The sequence below is a fragment of the Humulus lupulus genome, chromosome 5, assembly GCF_963169125.1.
Source record: "Humulus lupulus chromosome 5, drHumLupu1.1, whole genome shotgun sequence".
NCBI lineage: Eukaryota > Viridiplantae > Streptophyta > Magnoliopsida > Rosales > Cannabaceae > Humulus > Humulus lupulus.
In genome coordinates this window covers 206,141,322-206,162,224 of record NC_084797.1, presented here as the reverse complement: position 1 = coordinate 206,162,224, position 20,903 = coordinate 206,141,322, and the positions used below count along the sequence as shown (strand labels likewise).

Sequence of the window (20,903 nt, the reverse complement as noted above, 5' to 3'; positions counted from 1 at the left end):
ACTCCCATCATAGCCCGGAACTGCTTCTTGAAGTCCCTAGACAACTGATCCCATGAGGTTATCGAGTGTCTCTTGTACTTCTCGAACCAACTCTTGGCAGGTCCGGCTAACGACGTTGGAAACAACATGCATCTGAGCTCGTAGCCCACGTTACTAGCTCTCATGATAGTGTTGAATGTACTCAGGTGGCTACATGGGTCAGTTTTTCCCTCAAATGCTGGGACGTGAGGAATCCGGAACCCTTGGGGAAACTGAGTGTTAGAAATATTGGGAGCAAACGGCTCGAGCTCCTCATCAGAGTCCTCATATCGACCGTTCCCTCGTTCATTCTTCAAAAGCCTAAAGGCTTTTTCGAGCTGATCAATCCTTTCTTGGACTGGGTCCTTAGGCGGTGTCTGGAATTGCCGGTCATTGATTATGATCCCAGCTCGCGTCTCCGTGAGGGATCTCTACGCCCATTTAGGTGATTCCTTAGGTCCGGATTCGTCTGATCTCCCTTCCCCCTGCTCTGATTCAGATGATTCCGCAGGTCGGGATGGGTCTTGCGGCTTCCAGTATTTTTACGACCTCGGTCGCGTTTACTGACGGACCTGGTTTCTCCGGACTCGTCACTGGTGAAACTTACTGATCGGTCATTTCGTGGTGAATCCTTTCTATGTCGCCTTGTCTCCGCAGTGCGAGACCGAGACGTCTGACTTCTCTCAGATTGTGCGCCTCTCCGCTCCTGGAAAGTCTCCTTGTGTCCTTGCCTATCCCCCGTACGCCCTTGACCCTGATTTTGAACAGGTTGAGCGTTTCTATGGGGAGGTGAAGGATATCTTATGGGAGACGGAGGGAACCGTATAGGTGACGGTGGTTGTCGTCCTTGCTTCGGCCTAGAGGGCCCAGAATTTTCCCGAGATGGGCCAGTTGGGTTCGGTGCACTACCAGGAACCTGAGTCCGAGCCTCGGTAGGAGCTCGGTTATTCTCAGTTTCTGCAGGTGCTTCCGCAGGTGTATTAGGCGGGACCCGAGCCCGGGTACTCCTCTGAGGCCTAGAAGGGGCGGATGGCTCTGCTGGTGTTGGAGGTTGTGCCGGCCTCCTTGTGGCAGCATTTTTTCGTGGACGTCCACGGGGCCTCCGGGGAGGAACGTGCACGTCCCTTGGAGGAGGGACTTGGTCTTCGCGCGGAGGCGGGGGCTGAGCCACCTGCGCCTCTGCGGCTATCCTAGTCAACTCCTCGTTACGTTTGTTGGCTTCTGCCAACAACTGTTTCAGCTGCCGATTCTCCAATTCTACAATAGGGACATAACGTTCAGGGTTATAGTACATGTCCTCATCCCTTGGTTGTGGAGGTGGCCCCCGGGAATCAGAGGACCCACTCCTTTCATCAGCGTCCGGGTTCTCCATTGGTTGTTTTCCAGGACGCCTTGGGTAATTTTCTTCAGGAATGTTCTGATTGTTTGCAGCCATGAATCTCTCAGGGATGAATGCTTAAGGCTCTCAATGAAAGCACCAAACTGTTGACGCCGTTTTTCGTCAGCAGATAAAAGAAGAGAGCACGTAAACAATTTAAGACAATGGCCAAAAATAAACAAACGAATCAAACACGGTTTTTTACGTGGTTCAGCAGTTAAATCTGCCTAGTCCACGAGTCACTGTTATTAACCTCAAGATTATCTCTGAAAAATTCTTTAGTATGAATTCTCCAGAGTTTTCTCTCAAGGATCAGAATTTCGGTCCTTTACAATGGTGCATGCCTTCTCTATTTATAGAGAAGGGTGCAGAATACTATCCCACATATTTTGGGTAGTTACTCTTTTGTGAATAAAAATAAATGGCTTTAAATGCCAATAATCAGATATTAAAGGAAACGTCCCCCAAAGATCAGGGGGCGTATAACTGTATTAAATAATATCCCACAATTCTTGGGGATTTACATCAATTAATGAGGACTACATCTCATAGTTATTACACTTGTAGATACTCAAGGTGGTTATAGCGTATCTTCAAGGCTCCAGCATTTCTGGTCTCATGTCATTGTGCGAGCCACTGACATCTCCCGAGCTAACGTTTCTTTCGAGATGGGATATCGAGCTCAAGAATCATGCTCCGAAGTTCCTGAAGATGAAGGCGTTCTCGGAGCTACCTTTCGAGATCGAGGTCATTTCGAGATCACCGCATTCGAGATCATACATCATACTTTGCAGGCTCGACTTACAATCCTAGATCACTCTAATCCTCACGAGACCATTTGTTGCGAACTCAGCTTTCGAGGTCATATTTACTATGGCTCGAAATCTGGGTATAACAAGATGTTTACACAATGAAGTGAAAATCACTTAACAATTTTCACTTAAGTTGACGTGATAACATGAGATTGTGTAGTAGGCATCTAAAAGTGACTTTTATGGGTCTAAAGTGATACAATGAGGTATCTAAACATTCCCAAAAAATTTGGAGGCATTTGAAGACATTTTGAGGTCATGCTCGGGCCATTAAAACAGAGGAATATGTGTTGCATCGCCTGTGGGAGGCGACGCATCGCCTAAAAGTGCCTAGGAGAAAAAACCCCTAGCAAGTGATGCATCACCTAGGCGGTCCATACGGGACCGTACAGATGCGTGACTTAGCTCCAGATGATGTGTTTAAAAGCTCTAATCCTATTGGTTAGACTTAGTGATGGTACCTACACTATACATAAGGGTTATTGGAGTTGAAAAACCTTGGTCACACTTTTCAACTCTCTCTCTAACCTCTCATTGACCATAAGTTTTCTCCGAGAAACTCATCAAGCATTGCTTGACTTGTATGAGTTTCAAGACTTGTTGAATCTCAAATCTCATTTTACTTTTGAGAAGCTTCAAGCAACAAACGGAAGACTTGAAATATAGATTTTGAACAACAGTATACTTATTATGTAAAAGTCTTAGATGTTCCCCAAGTTTGAAGATTCAAGTTGCTCAAAATCAAATATTGTATCTATCTAAACCATAACTTTGTATTTGTATTACTCTATTGCATTTGCATTGTTAGTATTGATGATTAAATGTTTCTAAGTTAATATTATCATCATTTGATCACTTAGTTTCTTATTATCAAGATCGGCATTCATACCATGAATATGTTTATTTGATTATCATGATTTGCATTCATATACTTTGAATAAGGTTTTTGATTAGCATCTGGGGTTTCTAATATTGAATTATCCACATTACTCGTTGTTGATTTAGAAAATATAAAGCCATAAATTCCCAACAACTTTATCTTTGATAGATTGAGAGACCAAAGTATTTCTCATGATAAGGTACTACCATAACACATAAAATGCCTGCAAGTAGAGAGCCTTAGGAAGTGTTCACTTGAAGGGAGAATCATACTACTGACTTAGAAAAAATAACTAACTGCCCAGATTCTTTCTCATACCAACTTAAGATCTCCTTAAACAGATGACAAGCCTCGTATTTAGCATAACAGGGAAGAAGAAAAAAAAATACTATTATCAACATATAGTTGAAAAATGGATGGACCATTTCTACCACAACTTATTCCCCGTAACATGCCTTTATTCTCTTCTCGATGAATAAGAAAAGAAAGGCAATTAGCACATTACAGAAATAGAAATGGAGAAAATAAATCGCTGTAAAAAATAATACATGTTAAATCGTCGTATTTTAAAATAAAAAGAATAAATAATATAAACTAGAGAAATAATAGTAGTTTATAATGTAGTTATATAAAACTTATTTGAATAATATTAATTTATTTGTAACATGGTATATTTTTTTCTATATCAATTGCAAAAAACAAGTCAAATTTATACACAAAAATTATACTATTTTTTACTAATATCTTTTGGCTAAATAACAATTTGAATTTATCATTTTTCAAGAAATTAAATTAATTGTGCATAAATATCAAAATAGAACCAAATATACTAGGGATAAGCACGGTGTGGGTGAGTGATAAAAAAGGAGAAACAATTCACCAACTCACAAAGTAAATTGCCCAGTTAACCACAAAACACACCAAACTTATTTGGTGTATGAAATAGTTCTAAAATTCAAATATAACAAAATTCAAATCAAACCCAATCATAGTTTTTGTAATTCAACAAACATCACAATAACACAACGAGCGAACTCAACAAAGAAAAAAAATATATACCAACACCTAATCCAACTTGGTATAAAAAAAAAAAATACATATTCAGTGAGAAGTACTAGCTTACAACAAGAACGCTTCAAGGCTCTTATAAATAAATTATTAATAATAATAATATATATATATAGAAAGTATTAAATATATTTATATGGTACAATGTGGATGTTGCGGTTTTTAAAATTTCATTCCACTTAACCGCACTGCCACAATATACCAACTCATACTGCGGAAAAAACTAATATCTATATATGATTTAAGGCATCTATAATTAATATGTATATTGAATTTTTGTAATTGTTCTTAGTTGATGGACTAATTATGTTATTTAACTAATGTTGGATTTATATAATCTATCTATATATATAAAGGAGAAGTTGAAGGAGATGATGTGGCATTCTAAAATTATTCTAAAGTATTTTTTTATTTTCTCTTTTAATCTAATTTTTTATTCATAATTATTTAAACATTATTTTTTAGATATTTAAATAAGATATTTTTTAATAAAATACGTAATAAACTAACAAAAAATAAAATAATAAAAAAACTATGTTAAACGTTATCTATTTAGATATTTTAAGATATTTTTTTAATTAAATACCTAATAAACTAACAAAAAATAAAATAACAAAAAAACTACAAATATATACTACATAATATACGAATAACCACATACACCTTAAACACTATTTTTTTAGATATTTATATAAGATAATAAGATATTGTTTTAATAAAATACCCAATAGTTTTTTTTAGTTTATCAAATTTATATTAATACTTAATATATTATTTATATTTCTATAATTAATTTTGCAGTATATATCTTTTTATAATATATATATTGAAAAAATGATAAATATATTGTAACAAAAATATATATATATTATCATCATTTTTTTTTAAAAAGTCACGTTCACAATCTTTGGAACGATATATAAAAGATTATATGGTGTGGTGATATAGAGTTTTTTTGGAAAAAGCAAGATGAAGCCTAGTTGGGCGTATTAACCCATATATCATTGGACGGGTTCTAGACTATCTTTTCTTGATTGGGCAGGTTACAAGTTGATATATGCCACCTTACTTCAATATCGGATGGGTAAAAATCTCTTATAATCTGACCAACTGTAACGTCTCAAATTACCTAATAAGGCTTAGGGCCTTGATTAGGGGGTTAGGATGACAAATTATGGAAATTATGTGTATATATGATATTTATGTGTATCATTGAATGATTATGTAAGTTATATTATAATATGACTTAATATGCATGTGTTAGGTGTATTAAATATGTTTGTGGGCCTGTTTCCTATTAGAAGGGCAATTTTTGTAATTTGTCACGTTATGGGTATATTTGGCATATATGTGATATATGTGTGAGACCACATTATTATGTGGATATAATTGGGTTACTCAGCACGAGGCGATCCTAGGGATCAAGTTAGCGAGAAAGGCACAACGAGACCAATACTTGATTCGGGGTGAGTCAAGGATTATTGTGAGTATTTAGTACATTGCTGGGATATTGGATAATGGGAATGAATATTCGAGGATATATTTGTAGTTAGCGAGACCATGGGGGAATTTTATGGATTTTGACTATTTTACCCTCAAGGATGTTTTTGGTACCCCAAGCCTTGGGATTTACTTAGGGTTACCTAAGCTGTAAGTAACCTGACAAAAACAGAAAAAATATGTTCAGTACTCTTGTTCTCTCATTTGGCGTTCAATAGCATTTTCAAAGGAAACTCGAGTTTTAGGACTCGGATCCAAGCAATGTTAGAATCATAACGATTCTTGGGGAAGATTGGAAGCGTGGTAGCCGGAGGATTTAGCTGGGAAAAAAACTTAATCAGAGTTAATTATCCTTTGAATTTCTGAGTTTCTATTTCCTTAAGCTTCTTGAGTTTTGATTTGGATTTTTACGGTTTGGTGAGTTTTTGATCTATTTGAACCGCAAGTTTTGTTGCTTGGGAGGTTCTGAGGATGTTGTGAGATTGAATGGTGGGTTTGGTGCAGATTTGGGGTGAGATTTTAGAGGATTTGAAGCTGAGAATTCTGGGTTCGCAGGGTCGCACCGCGACCCTGTTCTTGGGGCACCGTGGCCCTACTGAACACAGAGGAAAGGGACGGTTTCCTGATGCAAGGTCGCGCCACAACGCATGTTCAATGAAAGGAGAGGCTGGGCCTTTGACTTGGGCGGGTCGAGACTCAAATGCTTGGGGCCGCGGCACTTAAAGGGTTTTAAGCCTTGGAAGGGTTTTGAGTGCGCGAACTTAAACCTAAGGGCTCAAGAACGATCCTACTACCCGGTTTAGTAGGATTCAACGTCCCAGAGGCTAGGACTCGATCTAGAAGTCTTTATTTACTCATTTTTTACGGGATTCTATACTTGGTTGTGACTAGGTTATCGCTAGGGGCTCAGAATAAGGATCGTGCTCGAGGGTCGTTCTTATTTGACATTACACTCGAACATGAAGTAAGAAAACTGCACCCAATGTGATATCGCCCAATAAACTCCTAAGCGGTCGCAGTAGTAATCAGGCTATGTCGTATCCACAGAGAGGTAAAATACAAAATTAAAAGAAAGATTAGTAAATTAAAAATAATAAACTTTGGAAAAATGTGAATTCGAAAAAGAATATAAACATTAAATGAATAAAATCGAGGAATTAGAATCAGAAAGAAAGTATGGAAGGCATAAGTTTCATTCATGCAAACATATATATATACTTTAATAAAATTGATTCATTCTACTCAACTATAATTCTACACCATTAATTATAGTTGGAAAATATATATAATAAAGCTCACCTTAAAATATGTTCTTTAATTAAATTATACTAATTTCTAATTTTAAAAACCTATCATATTATATACTTTAGAGCGACAAAATACCAATGGCAAAATGAAGTAAAAAGCATATAATATAACAAATATTCTAAATTAAATTAAAAACCTAAATTACATAAGAAGAGCATGACTAGACTTATGTAAAAGATAATAATAAATTTAGAATAAAATAAATTTAATTGTAACAAATATATAGAAATGAAGAACAAAATAAAGAATCAATATATTAAAAATATAATATTAAACATGAACTCCACTCTAGCCTTTCCACAAGAAAATTTAGCCTAAAATAGGCATTGTTTTCACTCACAAAAATGTAAAAGAAAAATATGAAGAATAAGTGTTTTTCTCTCCAATACTCTCTAAACTCTCCTTACACAATCTGATCTAATTTTTACCCCATTTGGTACTCTATTTATAGTGTAAATAGGACCCAAAAACGTGCAAAATCGTGTATAAAATAGTGGGAAAGTGGCTCAAAAAGCTGATGAAAATGGGAAGTGGCTGCTGGTAAAGTGGGAGACACGGACTGGTCGTGGTCGGGTGCTGGGGAGCATGGGCTGACGAGTGGGACGCGTGGCGGCTATGGTTCGATGTTGGGCTGGAGGCGTCAGTCAAGGTCGGGCTGTGGGAGACAAAGCAGGCGCGTCAGGCTGGCGTGTTAGGTGGCAGTCCGTGCAGGTGCGGCGTCAGGTGGCGGCTCGGCGGCTTCGTCAGGCTGCTGGTGGGACACGTGTCGCAAGCTGGTGGAACGGCTCGGCTCGGCTAGCGTCAGGCTGGAGTGGACGAATGGCAGGCTACCATGTGGCAGCGTTAGGAACAGCCCTTGCTTGGGCTTTGGCTGTTTTTGGGCTTAATTTTGGGCCATTCCATCTTCAAAAATGTCATTTTCTTCATGATTTCTTCAAATTTAATTCTTTATTTCCTCTTTCTTTTTCTTTGTGTCAAAAATATATTTTATTTCCTGAAAATTAAACACAAATTAAATTAAAATTAATATTTTCAAATATAAAATATATGACAATAAATCCATGAAAATATTAATTAAAACTTAATTAATTTTACATTTTAAGATTAATAAAATGATATTTTTGAGCACTAATCACAATGCGTGATGTACATGACTAGGGCTTGGCCTGAATATTGACTATAGTCTTGATTGGGCGTGGGCCCCTGTATGTGTGTATGATTATGATTATGCTTATGAATGATTTATTAAGCATGTTGAATGCTCTGTATCTGGATATTTGTTATATTATGAATGCATGTTAGCATTGTATAATTGAGAAAAGCATTGACTTATGAGTCAAGGACGACAATAACATTGAGCGCTAGTCGAAAAGCATTGACTTATGTGTAAAGAGCGGAAATAGCTTGTTGAGCGCTGATCGTTTTGGTTAGGTCTAATCAGGAGCGCATCATACGCTTGTCCAACCCAATGGTCGTGGAAAATTAAGCGCCAGGTACGATGGGCCAGCTCCAAGGCTGGATATACAGAGGATAGGACAATGGGCCCCGGGGTGACTTATTAGTCCCATATCCCAGGGCACTGAGCCCCAGAGTGATTTATTAATCATGTATTTTGGGCAACGGGCCCCGATATGATTCAATTAATAATTTATTTAGGACATCTGGCCCCATATGACGTTGTAGTCGTTTATATGAATGGTATGCATGCATTAGTAGGGTTATTACTGCTAGGAATGATTATTATGATTTGGTAATGTATTATTGATTGCTTATGAGCATGTTTAAGTTTTTTTCCTGGGCCTTGGCTCATGGGTGCTATGTAGTCCAAGTAAGGGGAAAGGAAAGGTGGATCAGCCATGAGTTTGAGAGCTTAGGTGGCGACGTGTACATATGCAGCCGCTTGACCACCACAAACAAGGTTTCTCAGAGGAACTAGGGTTAAACCCTATTTTTACCGCTTAGGTCGGCGGTTTGTAACTTTAGAATTGTAATTAGCCTTTTGGAACTATAAACAACTTTGTAAACATTTATTATGGGATCCCATGTACAACTTAACGTTTTAATGAAATGACTATCCCTTTTGACCGAAATTTTTTACCCTGGATCGTTAATCACATTTAGTTGCATGTTTATGGCCAAATTACTAGTTTAGCGAGTTTGGCACTATTTAAAATACACAGTGTAACGGTCTTGGCTAACCAGGGCATTACACCAACCTGTCCAATGAACATTCATATTGTACTTGATACAAAATGGGTTGGTACCTAACCTATTATCCCACAAGGTGGGTTAGTCTTAGTCCCATCCTACCACCAATGTAAACGGACGAGGCAGAGCAGAGAAATTTGTTGGACAAATCCTATTTTACGCGTTATCTATAAATTTTGTTTCCTAATTATTTCTCTAAGGATGTGGTATGTGAAATCACGAATCTAAAGCAAAATCCAATGCAACGACATATACTCATTTTGCTGCTATTTTGACACTAAATCAAACACAACCATACGACAAACATCACACCATTATGTTGAAATGCAAGCAACAACATAATCCCCTTTTTTATTTTATTTTTTTGCTTTTTGCTTTATATATTAATATTTATATTATTTTTGCCCCCCGAACTATGACCACTATATGATTGTGCCCCTCGAATATTCGCGATGTTAAAAATTCTCCCCGAACTATACACGTTATTCAAATACGGTACTTCTATTAGATTTTATCTTAGGTGACTAACATAATGATGATGTGGCAGCGCCATGTGTATAGAGATGTCAATTTAACCCACGGGGTAGAGTCCCCGCGGAGACCCGCACCTAATGGGGCGAGGACGGGGGATATGACCCCCGTCCTGAACCCGCCCCTATTACATAGTAATTTAATTGTAATTTATTTTTTTAATATAAGTATTATTAAAATATATATAATATAATAATTTATATAAAAACATATATTTCCAAATGGTATAATTTATTATTTTTTTTTAATTAGAGTAAATAGCGGCTAAAATACCAAATGTTTTCAAAAAGTTTCACTTTTATACTCAATCTTTTTTTTTTGCGGTAAATATACTCAATGTAATTAAAATATTGTATTTTTATAACTATTTTTTTATTATTTTGATAAATGATAAGAAAGTGAAGGAAAAATATAGGATTTTAATTATTTTTTAAATTTTAAATTATTTTCTCTTTCTTATTCTTTCTCAAAATAACTATTTTAAATTAAACATTAACAAACATATTATTAAAATTAATAAAAATGATTTAAAATAATTAAAAACTTAAGAAGCGACTACAACGCATCCCTTTTTTTGCAACCCCAGTGCATCATTTTTCTATTTCGGCACTTGAATAGTTATAATCCCATTTTTTTTATATGATGGTGTACATTATATCTATCTAGAACATCCTACAAATTTTCAAGAAATTCTGAATAAATTATGGTACCGAAATAGGGTCTAAACGATATGTTGCACGCGTGCCTGTTTTTTTGTGTACACGTGTAAAATTTGATAGTTTGAACTTTGTTTTCGGCTTCGTAAATTATTCATAATTTCTTGAAAATTTGCAGGATATTCTAAATACCTACAATGTACACCGTCATATAAAAAAATTTGAGATTATATCTATCCAGGTGCCAAAATAGAAAAAGGATGCACCAGTGTTGCAAAAAAAAGGATGTGTTGTATTCGTTCCCTAAAAACTTATATATTTTCATCAATTTTTTCCCTGAAAATATAAGTTTTTTTTTTAAAAAAAAAAAAGTAAAGGAAAAATACAAGTTTAATTATTTTGATTAATTTTACTAATCTTAATTTTTTTTATTATTTTGAAAGTGAAAATAATTTAAAATTAAAAAAACTAAAATAATATATATTTCCTTCACTTTCTTATTATTTCTCAAAATAATTTTAAAAAGTAGGTATAAAAGTGCAACTTTTAAAATCATTAGGTATATTTACTGCAAAAAAAAAAATGTATAAAAATATAACATTTTGAAGACATTGAGTATATTTACCTCAAAAAAAAGATTGAGTATAAAAGTGCAATATTTTGAAAACATTTAGTATTTTAGCTGTCATTTACTCTTTCAATTATTTTATATTAAAAAGTATTAATTATTTTAATTTATTTTATCAATTTCAGAAAAAAAAAATTAAACATTTTTATTAAATGGGTATTTGATGGGGCCTCAACCTCAAGACAGGGCGAGGATGGGGGAGCCATTTCTACCCCGCCCCGCTCCGTTTACATCCCTACATGTGTAGAATAATTAATAATTTCGCCCCCCGAACTTTGAGCACTACCAAATTGTGTCATTTTTATTAAAACTAATTTAATTTTTTTTTAAGAAAATCTAATTTTTTTCTTTAAAATAATAAATAAATCATTAAAAATTAAAATAAAAATAAAAATAAAAATAAACAATACTTAAAGTTTCAAATTAATTAAATAAATTTTCAAATATTAAAAAATTATAAAACCTAATTAATAACAAGTAACTTCATTTTACTTTTTTTTCTTTTACAATATAAATTAAATATATCTTAAAATAAAAATTAAAAATAAATTCTAAAACAAAAGAAAAATTCATTCGTTCTTCGTCTTCCTCTTTAATTAAATTCTTTTTCTTTGTTTTAGTATTTATTTTATGTTTTCATTCTAAAATAGAATTATTTTATATTGTAAAAGAATAGTAAAAAGTAAAAAAAGTGTTATTTGTTATTAATTAGAATTTTAATTTTTTAAGGACTTGATTAATATTTTTAAGAAAAAATTAGATTTTTTTTTTAAATAAAAATGACAATTTGGTAGTGGTCAAAATTCATGATAAAATTGCTAATTTTTCTACCCATGACACTACAAGACAAAATACCACATTATCAATCTGTTAGCCACCTAAGACGAAATCTAAGATAAATCTCGTATTTCAGTAGCCTGTATAGTTCAAGAATAATTTCATTTGGGGCACGAACATATAGTCTATTGGAGTTGCCCTAACAACAAAAGGACTATGGAGAAAACTTGCAACGAGAAACTTCACTCGTTTTGGGTTTTCCCATTTAAAGCTTCATGTTACTAAAACTTTGGAGTAACGTAAAGGAGAACTGGGGAACAAACAAGAATAATAAATTTTCTTTGTATTGTTCAGGAAGAATTTTTGTTCACATGTCGGTATGGTAATCTAGACTACTTGGTAAAACATAATATACAATAATGGCAAGGGCACTTGCATTCCATGATGTATATCTTCAGTCTATTTTTTCCTGTGTCTTCTTCTACATTCAAAACAATCAGAACATGCATAATTATTTTTACTTGAAGAATTGGTGTGCAGCTTTTCAAATGGTATTTTCAGCTCTTCAACTAGTATTTGGCGAAGCTTCTCATTCTCCTCCTTCAACTCTTCAATTACTTTCTGGTGTTTCAATACCTATGCCATAAGAAAATCTCAATAATTCATTGAACTATTGCTACATTAGACATTTAGACAGAAGCTTTAACATAATCTATTACCTAGAGACATTTAGGCCTCATAAACAAAAAACTTAGTGCTCTTCTGGTGGATTAAAACTAAGGAAAAAGCGCATATTGGTGTAGTGCCCTTTGAGATCATTTAATTTTTAAAAGAAAAACAATAGCATCAGACTCAAAGCTACCAGTGGTTTATTATATTGGAGATTACCATGTGTAGCATGGTGTTTTCTGATCTCTGCCGTCCATCCTACAAAATCAAAATCATACACTATAATCCCAGAAATCAATCAAGAATGTGGCAAGATCAATAAATGTACTCACAATACTTCCCCTCTACTTCTCCCGAAAGAAAAAAAAAAGCATGTTCAAACAAATGTTTTAATTTGTGTGTAACATTGTCATGTAGTATCATGACATACTGAAACTTATACATTCACTACTAAAAAAACCAAAGAAAAGCATATGCAATCATGCAAGATCTTTATTTCTTTATTGTGGAGCTGAAATGAAAAATATATGACAAGACATCATCATGTATTTCTTTCATTTTCAGAAATTGTTGAAATGCATTTATTTGTTTGTGAGCAGGCAACCAATAAAAATTTGTTAAAGTCCGAACAGCCTTTTCAAGAAAAGATGCATAGTTTTCTTCTAGTAACATCAGTTATAATCATTTAAGGGATGATAAGACACACAATGAACGTATTGTGAGAATTTTATCAAAAATCAGGGTTCCATCGACCAGTGTGGTTCTAAAATACCACAAAATAAATAGAATTACTGTTTTCTTTTTTATAATCAATTTAAAAATGAAAGACGACTTCTGTAAGGTATTAATGTTTGGTTGGGTAACATTTCCAACCAAAAATATAAATGAAATAGTCTGAAGAAGGTTCAAAAATGATATATAACAAGACATTCTAAGCAATAACGACACATGAAAACCTTTTTAAGCAAGCAAAAGTGTGGAATACACCAAGCTAACAGATAATTAGTGAAGTTGTTCCATACATATGTATAACATACCACTTCATTTAGTTCGCTTCCCTCTCCCTTCAAAACTGGACTCTGCAGAAAATTGCTGAGAACCTTTTCTGTCCTACTACCAAAGGGTGTCTCGATTGAAGAGTTTTTTGATGAAGTAATTGCATAACTTGAATCTGTACTTTTATTTTCATATCCAGTCAAACCTTGAGAAGCGTGGTCTGGTACTTTTGTTGCCAACTGCATGATACTTCCCATCGGATTTTGGCTTGAAGAATTACTCAGCATGCTCATACCTCCTTGTAATGAACTTGGAAGAGCACCTTGACCAAAAGGTAATTTGGGACCAAGGCCTAACTTCGTCATCACCTTTGTCATGGCTAGCTAGCAAATTTTTCAGCTCTATCTTCAGATCTATGATTAGCTAATGATAAACAAAAAAAAAATTACATAACACGAAGATAATATTTACAGCAAAAGAAATTTGAATTTTCTGCAATGCGGTGGTCTTCAAAGCAATGCCTGCCATGTAAGGTCAATGTTTTAGACAAAACTATTAATTTTAAGAGGAAAGTTGTATCAATGATTGGTTCCTAAATATACGTATCATGACATACCAATTCCAAAACCATGGCCAAAACCAACTCCACATCCTACGCCAGCTTGAACGTTCTTAGCTCCAAGCTTCTTAAACTGAAAGAAAACGAAGAAGAAGAGATATTGTAACTCTTATAACCTTTAATTACCGTGTTCAGTTCCCAATCTTGAGTCTTACAAGCAAAAAGGTTTCCCTGTTCGAAAACAAAAACAAGAAACAACACAAGTTTGACTTACTGAGTCGTTTACATGTCTAGTAGCACCAGAAAATGCATAAGTTGCACCTCTTGCAGCACTCATGACTTCATTCAATACAGGAATAGAACCTGGTACATGGTTTATCCAATATGTGATTAACTAATATCAGTAACAATGTCAGAACAATACACCATTATAATCAAATTGTAATTTGAAAATAACAAAAATCTCAAGTATTGTCAATATAAGATTTCTAACCAACTATACCTATTAAGGTGATCCTCAACATATACTATAGACTAACTATTAGCTCCCATGTAGAAAGCTAGTGATATTAACTACACCAAACTACATATCTACGAACATATTTGAAAAAATTACACTCCTTTGACAAAAATCCACTGCATAAAGATACAAAATTTTGAAGAGAAAGGTGAAGTACATTTTTTCTTAGCATCTGGTTTCAAATGGGTTTCACCATCTTTCGATTTAAAGAGGTTCCCAAAGTCCATTATCCAATAATTCTACATCTTCTGAGAGAAAAAGATAAATGGAAAGAATTAGAAACTACACAGCGAGAAAAGGCAGTACCAAGATTTATGGGGCGACCCACGCCGATACCAATACCGCAGCCAAAGCCAAAGCCAGTAAATACTTGACCCACTTTCAAAGTAAATGGATTCTCTAATCGGATTCCCTCACTTGGCTTTCTCTGATTCGTAACTAAAATGCCATTGTTACTAATACTGCTGCTGCTGCCGCTATTCTCCATTCCTGAACAAGGTTTTAATTATCTACTTCTAGCTCTCTAAAGCTTAAGAGATAAACCCTTTTCTCTCTCCCCCTCCATTAAAGCTAAAGCTTCATTCTAGAGCTCAAAACCTCTCCGCTCTGGAATTTCCCTCTTTTTCCCTTAAACGATTTAACAAAAGAGACAAACAGGGCTTAGCTTATTCTCTAGAGCCGAATCTTTTTTTCTTCATTAGGTCTGGAAGGATAATCTAGTAGAAACATGCCACGTAAGCGAATTGTATATTTGAAGTCATTTTTCTTTTCTAACGGGGGTTGGTGCAAAATGAAGGTTTTTAAAAGTAAGGAAATGTAAGTATGAATTTTTAATTTTGTAGTAAAATAACTTAAATAATTTTTTAATATTACATATTATTAAATATGCTATTTGGTAAATTATTATTTTATTTTAAATATTTTAATTGTTGGCGCCGTCTTTCGTCAACTTGAAATGTAGAGTACGTAAACAGTAAATAATTATGGCAAGAAAATACAATAAAACAATGAAGATTTTTTACGTGGTTCAGTAGTTAACTTTGCCTACTCCACGAGTCTTTGTTATTAGAACTTAGGAAATTTCTGGAAATTCTTCAGAGATAAATTCTCCAGAGTTTCTCCCCAGATCACAAAACTTCGGTCCCTTTCAAAGGTACATGACTTCTCTATTTATAGAGGAAGTCTCAGGATACTATCACACATGTTTCTGGGAAGTTCTCATTTACATTAATAAATTTAATGGCTTTAAAAGCCTGTAACTCTTATATACAAGGAAACGTCCCCTGAAGACCAGGGGGCGTATAACTGACTAATAAATATCCATTTATTATAGGGAAGTTACAACAATAAATGTAGACTGCGTCTCTTCAAATGACTCACTGAGTTGTTCGAAATTGGCAATCAGCATCATCAGCATCATGCCAGTCTAAGTCTCTGAGTGACTTTCGAGTTGTATTGTTTTCTCAAGATCAACTTGGAAAGGGTAAATACCATTGAGGCTGCCTTACCCCGAGCTCACACTCATGCAAGCTCGGGCCACTTGATCCGAGGTCACCTGACAATGGACGTACTCCGATATTCTATCTTTCGAGCTTGTAAGGACTTCGAGGCTGCCCATCTTCGAGGTTGTCACCTGCTTTGAAGGTTCGGCGCCTAGGTTGCGAACACGTATTCTAGATATTGCGAGCTCACACCTGACGAAACCAGCTTTCGAGATTACAATTCTCAAGGCTCGAAATCTGGGTGTAACATTAATATACTATGGTATATGTATATTAGTTTTGTTTAATTAGTTTTTATTTTAAAGTTATATTGATTTTTTTTAATTTTTATGGGTTGTTGAATGATATATCATACCACAAAATACATATACTGAGTAGAAAAATAATATACCAACAAAACTTATAAAAATTATTAATGAAAAATGTATATACTATGCTAACAAAATTATATACTACCATTAAAATGTATATACCATAATACAAAATTATATACTACCATTATGTATAGTAAGATAGAAACTAAATATCATAAAAAAATGATATACCATACCACAAAAAACGTATACACTAGTTGGAAAATAATATACCAACAACCCATAAAAAATAAAAAAAAATCAATAGAACTTTAAAATAAAAAACTAATTAAATAAAACTAATATACATATACCACTATATTCAATTCATACGTTCCTAAATAAATAAATAAATAATTATACAAAATGGAAATTTAGGTATTCAACAACATAAAATAGTCATTTCTCTAAAAAAAAATTAAAAATGATGACATTAACTTTTTGATGTCATTATTTTGTGTCGTTTACTATAATTTCTCTTTACTTCAGTTAAAGTCCTATGGTTACTTGTCAGCTACAGTGCTGGAATAGCAAAAAGAGCTAATATGAGCCTAGCTTTGGAGGTCAATTGCTCTCTATCATGGATAAATTATAGGGAAAGTTACAAAAATTCATTAACATTTAAAAAGCATATGAAAAATGCAGTGGATTACAAAAGTATGGACTTTTAAAAAAAATATGGAGGGACAAAAATATAAATATGAAGTGGCATAATTATAAATAAGATATAGTAAAATACAAATTTTTTGTAAATATATGTTACAAATTTGTAAACACTTGTTATAGATTTGTGAACATCTGCTACATGTTTGTAAATAGTATCTGTAAAAACTAATTACATAAAAGTATATTTTGTAAATAATATTCACAGACTATATTGTCACAAATTTGTAAATATTTGTTACATGTTTGTAAACAATATTTACAAATTTATAATTATATGATACATGTTTATAAATAACATTTACAAAAAATATATTTTTGTAAAAAACATTTACAAGTTAATTGCAATTTTGCTTTTTTTTAACAAAAATTTACATAAGTGATTTCATAACATTCAATATTTATATTTATATATATATGACTATAATTTACAAAATAAAAATAAAAATTTACTTAACAAGAAGCTGACAATGATTTACAAAATAATATTATGATATATCTTTGTGATAAAACTTAAAACTTAGATAATTATAGTTTTAATTTGAAATTGAGTGTTTATATATATACTAGATACAAACAACTTACAATGCACGTTTATTTTTTTTATTTATAGAATTAATTAATTATTTTTATTAAATTTGTATCATTATCATATAAATTTCAAATAAATAAAAAATATTATATATAAAAAAATGACATAAATATATTAAATGAAAAATTAAATCAAATTATTATTTATGATTTTTTAAAATATATATAATATGATAACCTTTTAAATAATCATTTTTTTTAATAAAAATTAAGATTATGTATTATATATTATTATTATAATATTTAAATTTATATTAATATAAGTATTAAATGTCTAGTCTTGTATTAAATATCATTATAATAATAGTATTTTATAATATTTAAATTCATATTAATATAATTAGTAAAAAAAATATAATTATATAATATTATCATAATAATATTTTATAACATTTAAATTTATATTAATATAATTATTAAATATCTAATCTTATATTATATATTATTATAATAATGATATTTTATAATATTTAAATTTGAATTTATATTAATATAATTATTATATATGCAGTCTTATATTAAATATGATTATAATAATGATATTTTACAATATTTGAATTTATATTAATATAATTAATAAACATCTATTTTTATTTAATTTTAAAGGTATATTCTGTTTAATATTTAGAATATTCTGTTAAAGTTAATAAAACAAACAGTTAAAACTAAGAATTTTCATTATCTATACAATGTTTATATAGGAGAGATATGAACTATATTACTATTTTCCCTTATTTTGATTTGATTTCTTTATTTTTAATATACATATTTAAATTAATTAAACTAAACTAAAATTTTAATTTGAAATATTATTGGAGTTTAGAGTTTTTTTTTTCTAAAAATTGAATACTATCTAAAAAAACATCAAAATGTTTCTACACTATATTTAAACTTATGAGTAATAAAAGATTGATATGGGAAAAAAAATGATCTCACATAAATTAATTTTTTTTTTTTAAATGTCACAACTCTCCTATGTTATACGTGAGGGAAGTGAACACTTGTTAAATATTTCTGTTATGGTCCACCACAATTAAATGCACATAGAATTGTGATACTTTCACAACTGCAAAAAATAAAAAATAAAAATACCATACATACTACTACTAATAATAATAATAATAATAATTAACTTAAAAAAATCATTGTAATAGAATAATATTCAAACCAACAGTAGCAATAGTAATTATATAATTATAATCAATCAAATTATGGTGGAAGATGTAATTAATCCTAATATCAATTAACATGATTGTAACATAAAATATTCAAATAACAATAATATTGAGACTGTGGGTAACTATATTGTAACATATAGTTATTAAACAATAACGTTACTATATTATAACTCATAAATTTGAACATAAGTAAAACATAATTTTATTTATTTATTTAATTTATCAATTTATTTAATTGTTTGTTTTATTTAGTTTTACTCATCTCTCATCATATATACCACTAATTTATTGATTCATTTATTTAAAAGAAGTTTTTTTTTAATAGTAATATTAAAGACTTTCTTAAAACAATGTAATAGTTTAATTAGTTTGTTCGTATAAATGTTATGTAAAATTATTTGAAAACTAAATTCTAAACTACTTGATAAATTTTTTTGGAGAATATAGAAAAAGGAGAAAAATAAAATATAGTTGATAATTATATATATTTACAGGGAACGACTACAACGCATCTTTTTTTTTTTTGTAACAACGATGCATCATTTTTCTATTTTCGGCACCTGGATAGATATAATCCCAATTTTTTTATATGACGGTGTACATTGTAGGTATTTAGAATATCCTGCAAATTTTCAAGAAATTCTGAATAGTTTACGAAGCCGAAAATAGAGTTCAAACTGTCAAATTTTACACGTGTACACAAAAAAACAGACACGTGTGCAACAGACAATTTAGATCCTGTTTCGGTACCATAATTTATTCAGAATTTCTTGAAAATTTGTAGGATGTTTTAGATAGATATAATGTACACCATCATATAAAAAAAATTGGGATTATAACTATTTAGGTGCCGAAATAGAAAAAGGATGCACCGGTGTTGCAAAAAAAAAGGATGCGTTGTAGTCGCTCCCTATATTTATATATCTCTAAACATAGCATATTGACTATGATTTCATGTTTGTTGACGCTGTTTTTTCGTCAACAGTGAAAGAAGAGCAAGTAAACAATAATCAGTAATGGCCAATAAAAATATGATAATACAAAACACGATTTTTTACGTGGTTCAGCAGTTAAATCTGCCTAGTCCACGAGTCTTTGTTATTAAACTCAAGATGATCTCTGAAAATTCTTCAAGGATGAATTCTTCAGAGTTTTCTCTCAAGATCACAAAAATTCCTCCCCTTACAATGGTGCGTGACATCTCTATTTATATAGAAGATTTCAGAATACTATCCCACATATTTTGGGTAGTTACCCTTTATATGCAAATAAATTAAATAGCATTAAATGCCTGTAATCCGATATAAAAGGAAACGTCCCCTGAAGACCAGGGGGCATATAACTGATCAAATAATATCCCTTGATTGTAGGGGATTTACAGTAACAAATGTAGACCGCGTCTCTTATAGATGACTCATTAGGATATTCAAAGTTATTATCCTATGTCACCAAGGCCTTATTTCCCCAGGTTTCCTATTGACTTTCGAGCCACAACATCTCCCGAGGCCACTTGACTTCGAGCTCGTACGCGCGTCAGGCTCGGAGCCCTTGATCCGAGGCCATCCCCTGAGAACAGATGCACCTCGGGCTCGGGGCCTACCCTTCGATCTCGTGAGGAGTTCGAGGCTACCATCTTCGAAGTCGTCTTTGCTTCGCAAGCTCACTGTTTAGATTTCGAACATATTCCAGACTTTACGAGTTCATTCATTATGAATCCATCTTTCGAGGTCACAATTCTCATGGCTCGAAATCTGGGTATAACATCTTGCCCCCTCAAAAGTATTTGTTCGAATCCTATGAGAAGGAAACTTTTGAATTACTTTCTTCGGGAACCGTACCGTCACATACTTGAGAATGGACACGTGTCAGTTGGGTATTGCCCATTCAGGGTACTCGAGTACCTTGGAAATCTGCCCACGATCATTCATCTACCACCTTTTCGGTACCATCATGTCATCAATCCCTGACCGTTGGATTTTATGAGGATTCTGGCCAATGGCTCAGATTAATCCTTTTTACCACTTTTTTCCCTCTATATATACAAGGTCTTCTTCTTCCTCTTATTTTACACGCATCAGAAACAAAAGAGAAGGGACGAAACCAGACGC

The 20,903-nt window shown here is 32.5% G+C and overlaps 1 protein-coding gene across 2 annotated transcripts; it reads right to left on the bottom strand.

The window, feature by feature from the left end:
- Window positions 1-12,092: 12,092 nt before the first annotated feature.
- LOC133778079 (uncharacterized) lies at window positions 12,093-15,153 on the bottom strand. Of its 2 annotated transcripts, none has more exons than XM_062217902.1 (7): window positions 14,815-15,153; window positions 14,263-14,351; window positions 14,046-14,121; window positions 13,901-13,950; window positions 13,471-13,812; window positions 12,653-12,691; window positions 12,093-12,400 (listed from the first exon to the last, which is right to left on the bottom strand). In XM_062217902.1, exons 1-7 carry the CDS (start codon window positions 14,993-14,995, stop codon window positions 12,224-12,226), a joined length of 954 nt encoding a protein of 317 aa, XP_062073886.1. In that variant the 5' UTR covers window positions 14,996-15,153; the 3' UTR covers window positions 12,093-12,223. The 2 variants fall into 2 exon arrangements, with proteins under 2 accessions (XP_062073886.1, XP_062073888.1); XM_062217904.1 differs by lacking the exon at window positions 14,815-15,153 and adding an exon at window positions 14,666-14,803.
- Window positions 15,154-20,903: the final 5,750 nt, after the last annotated feature.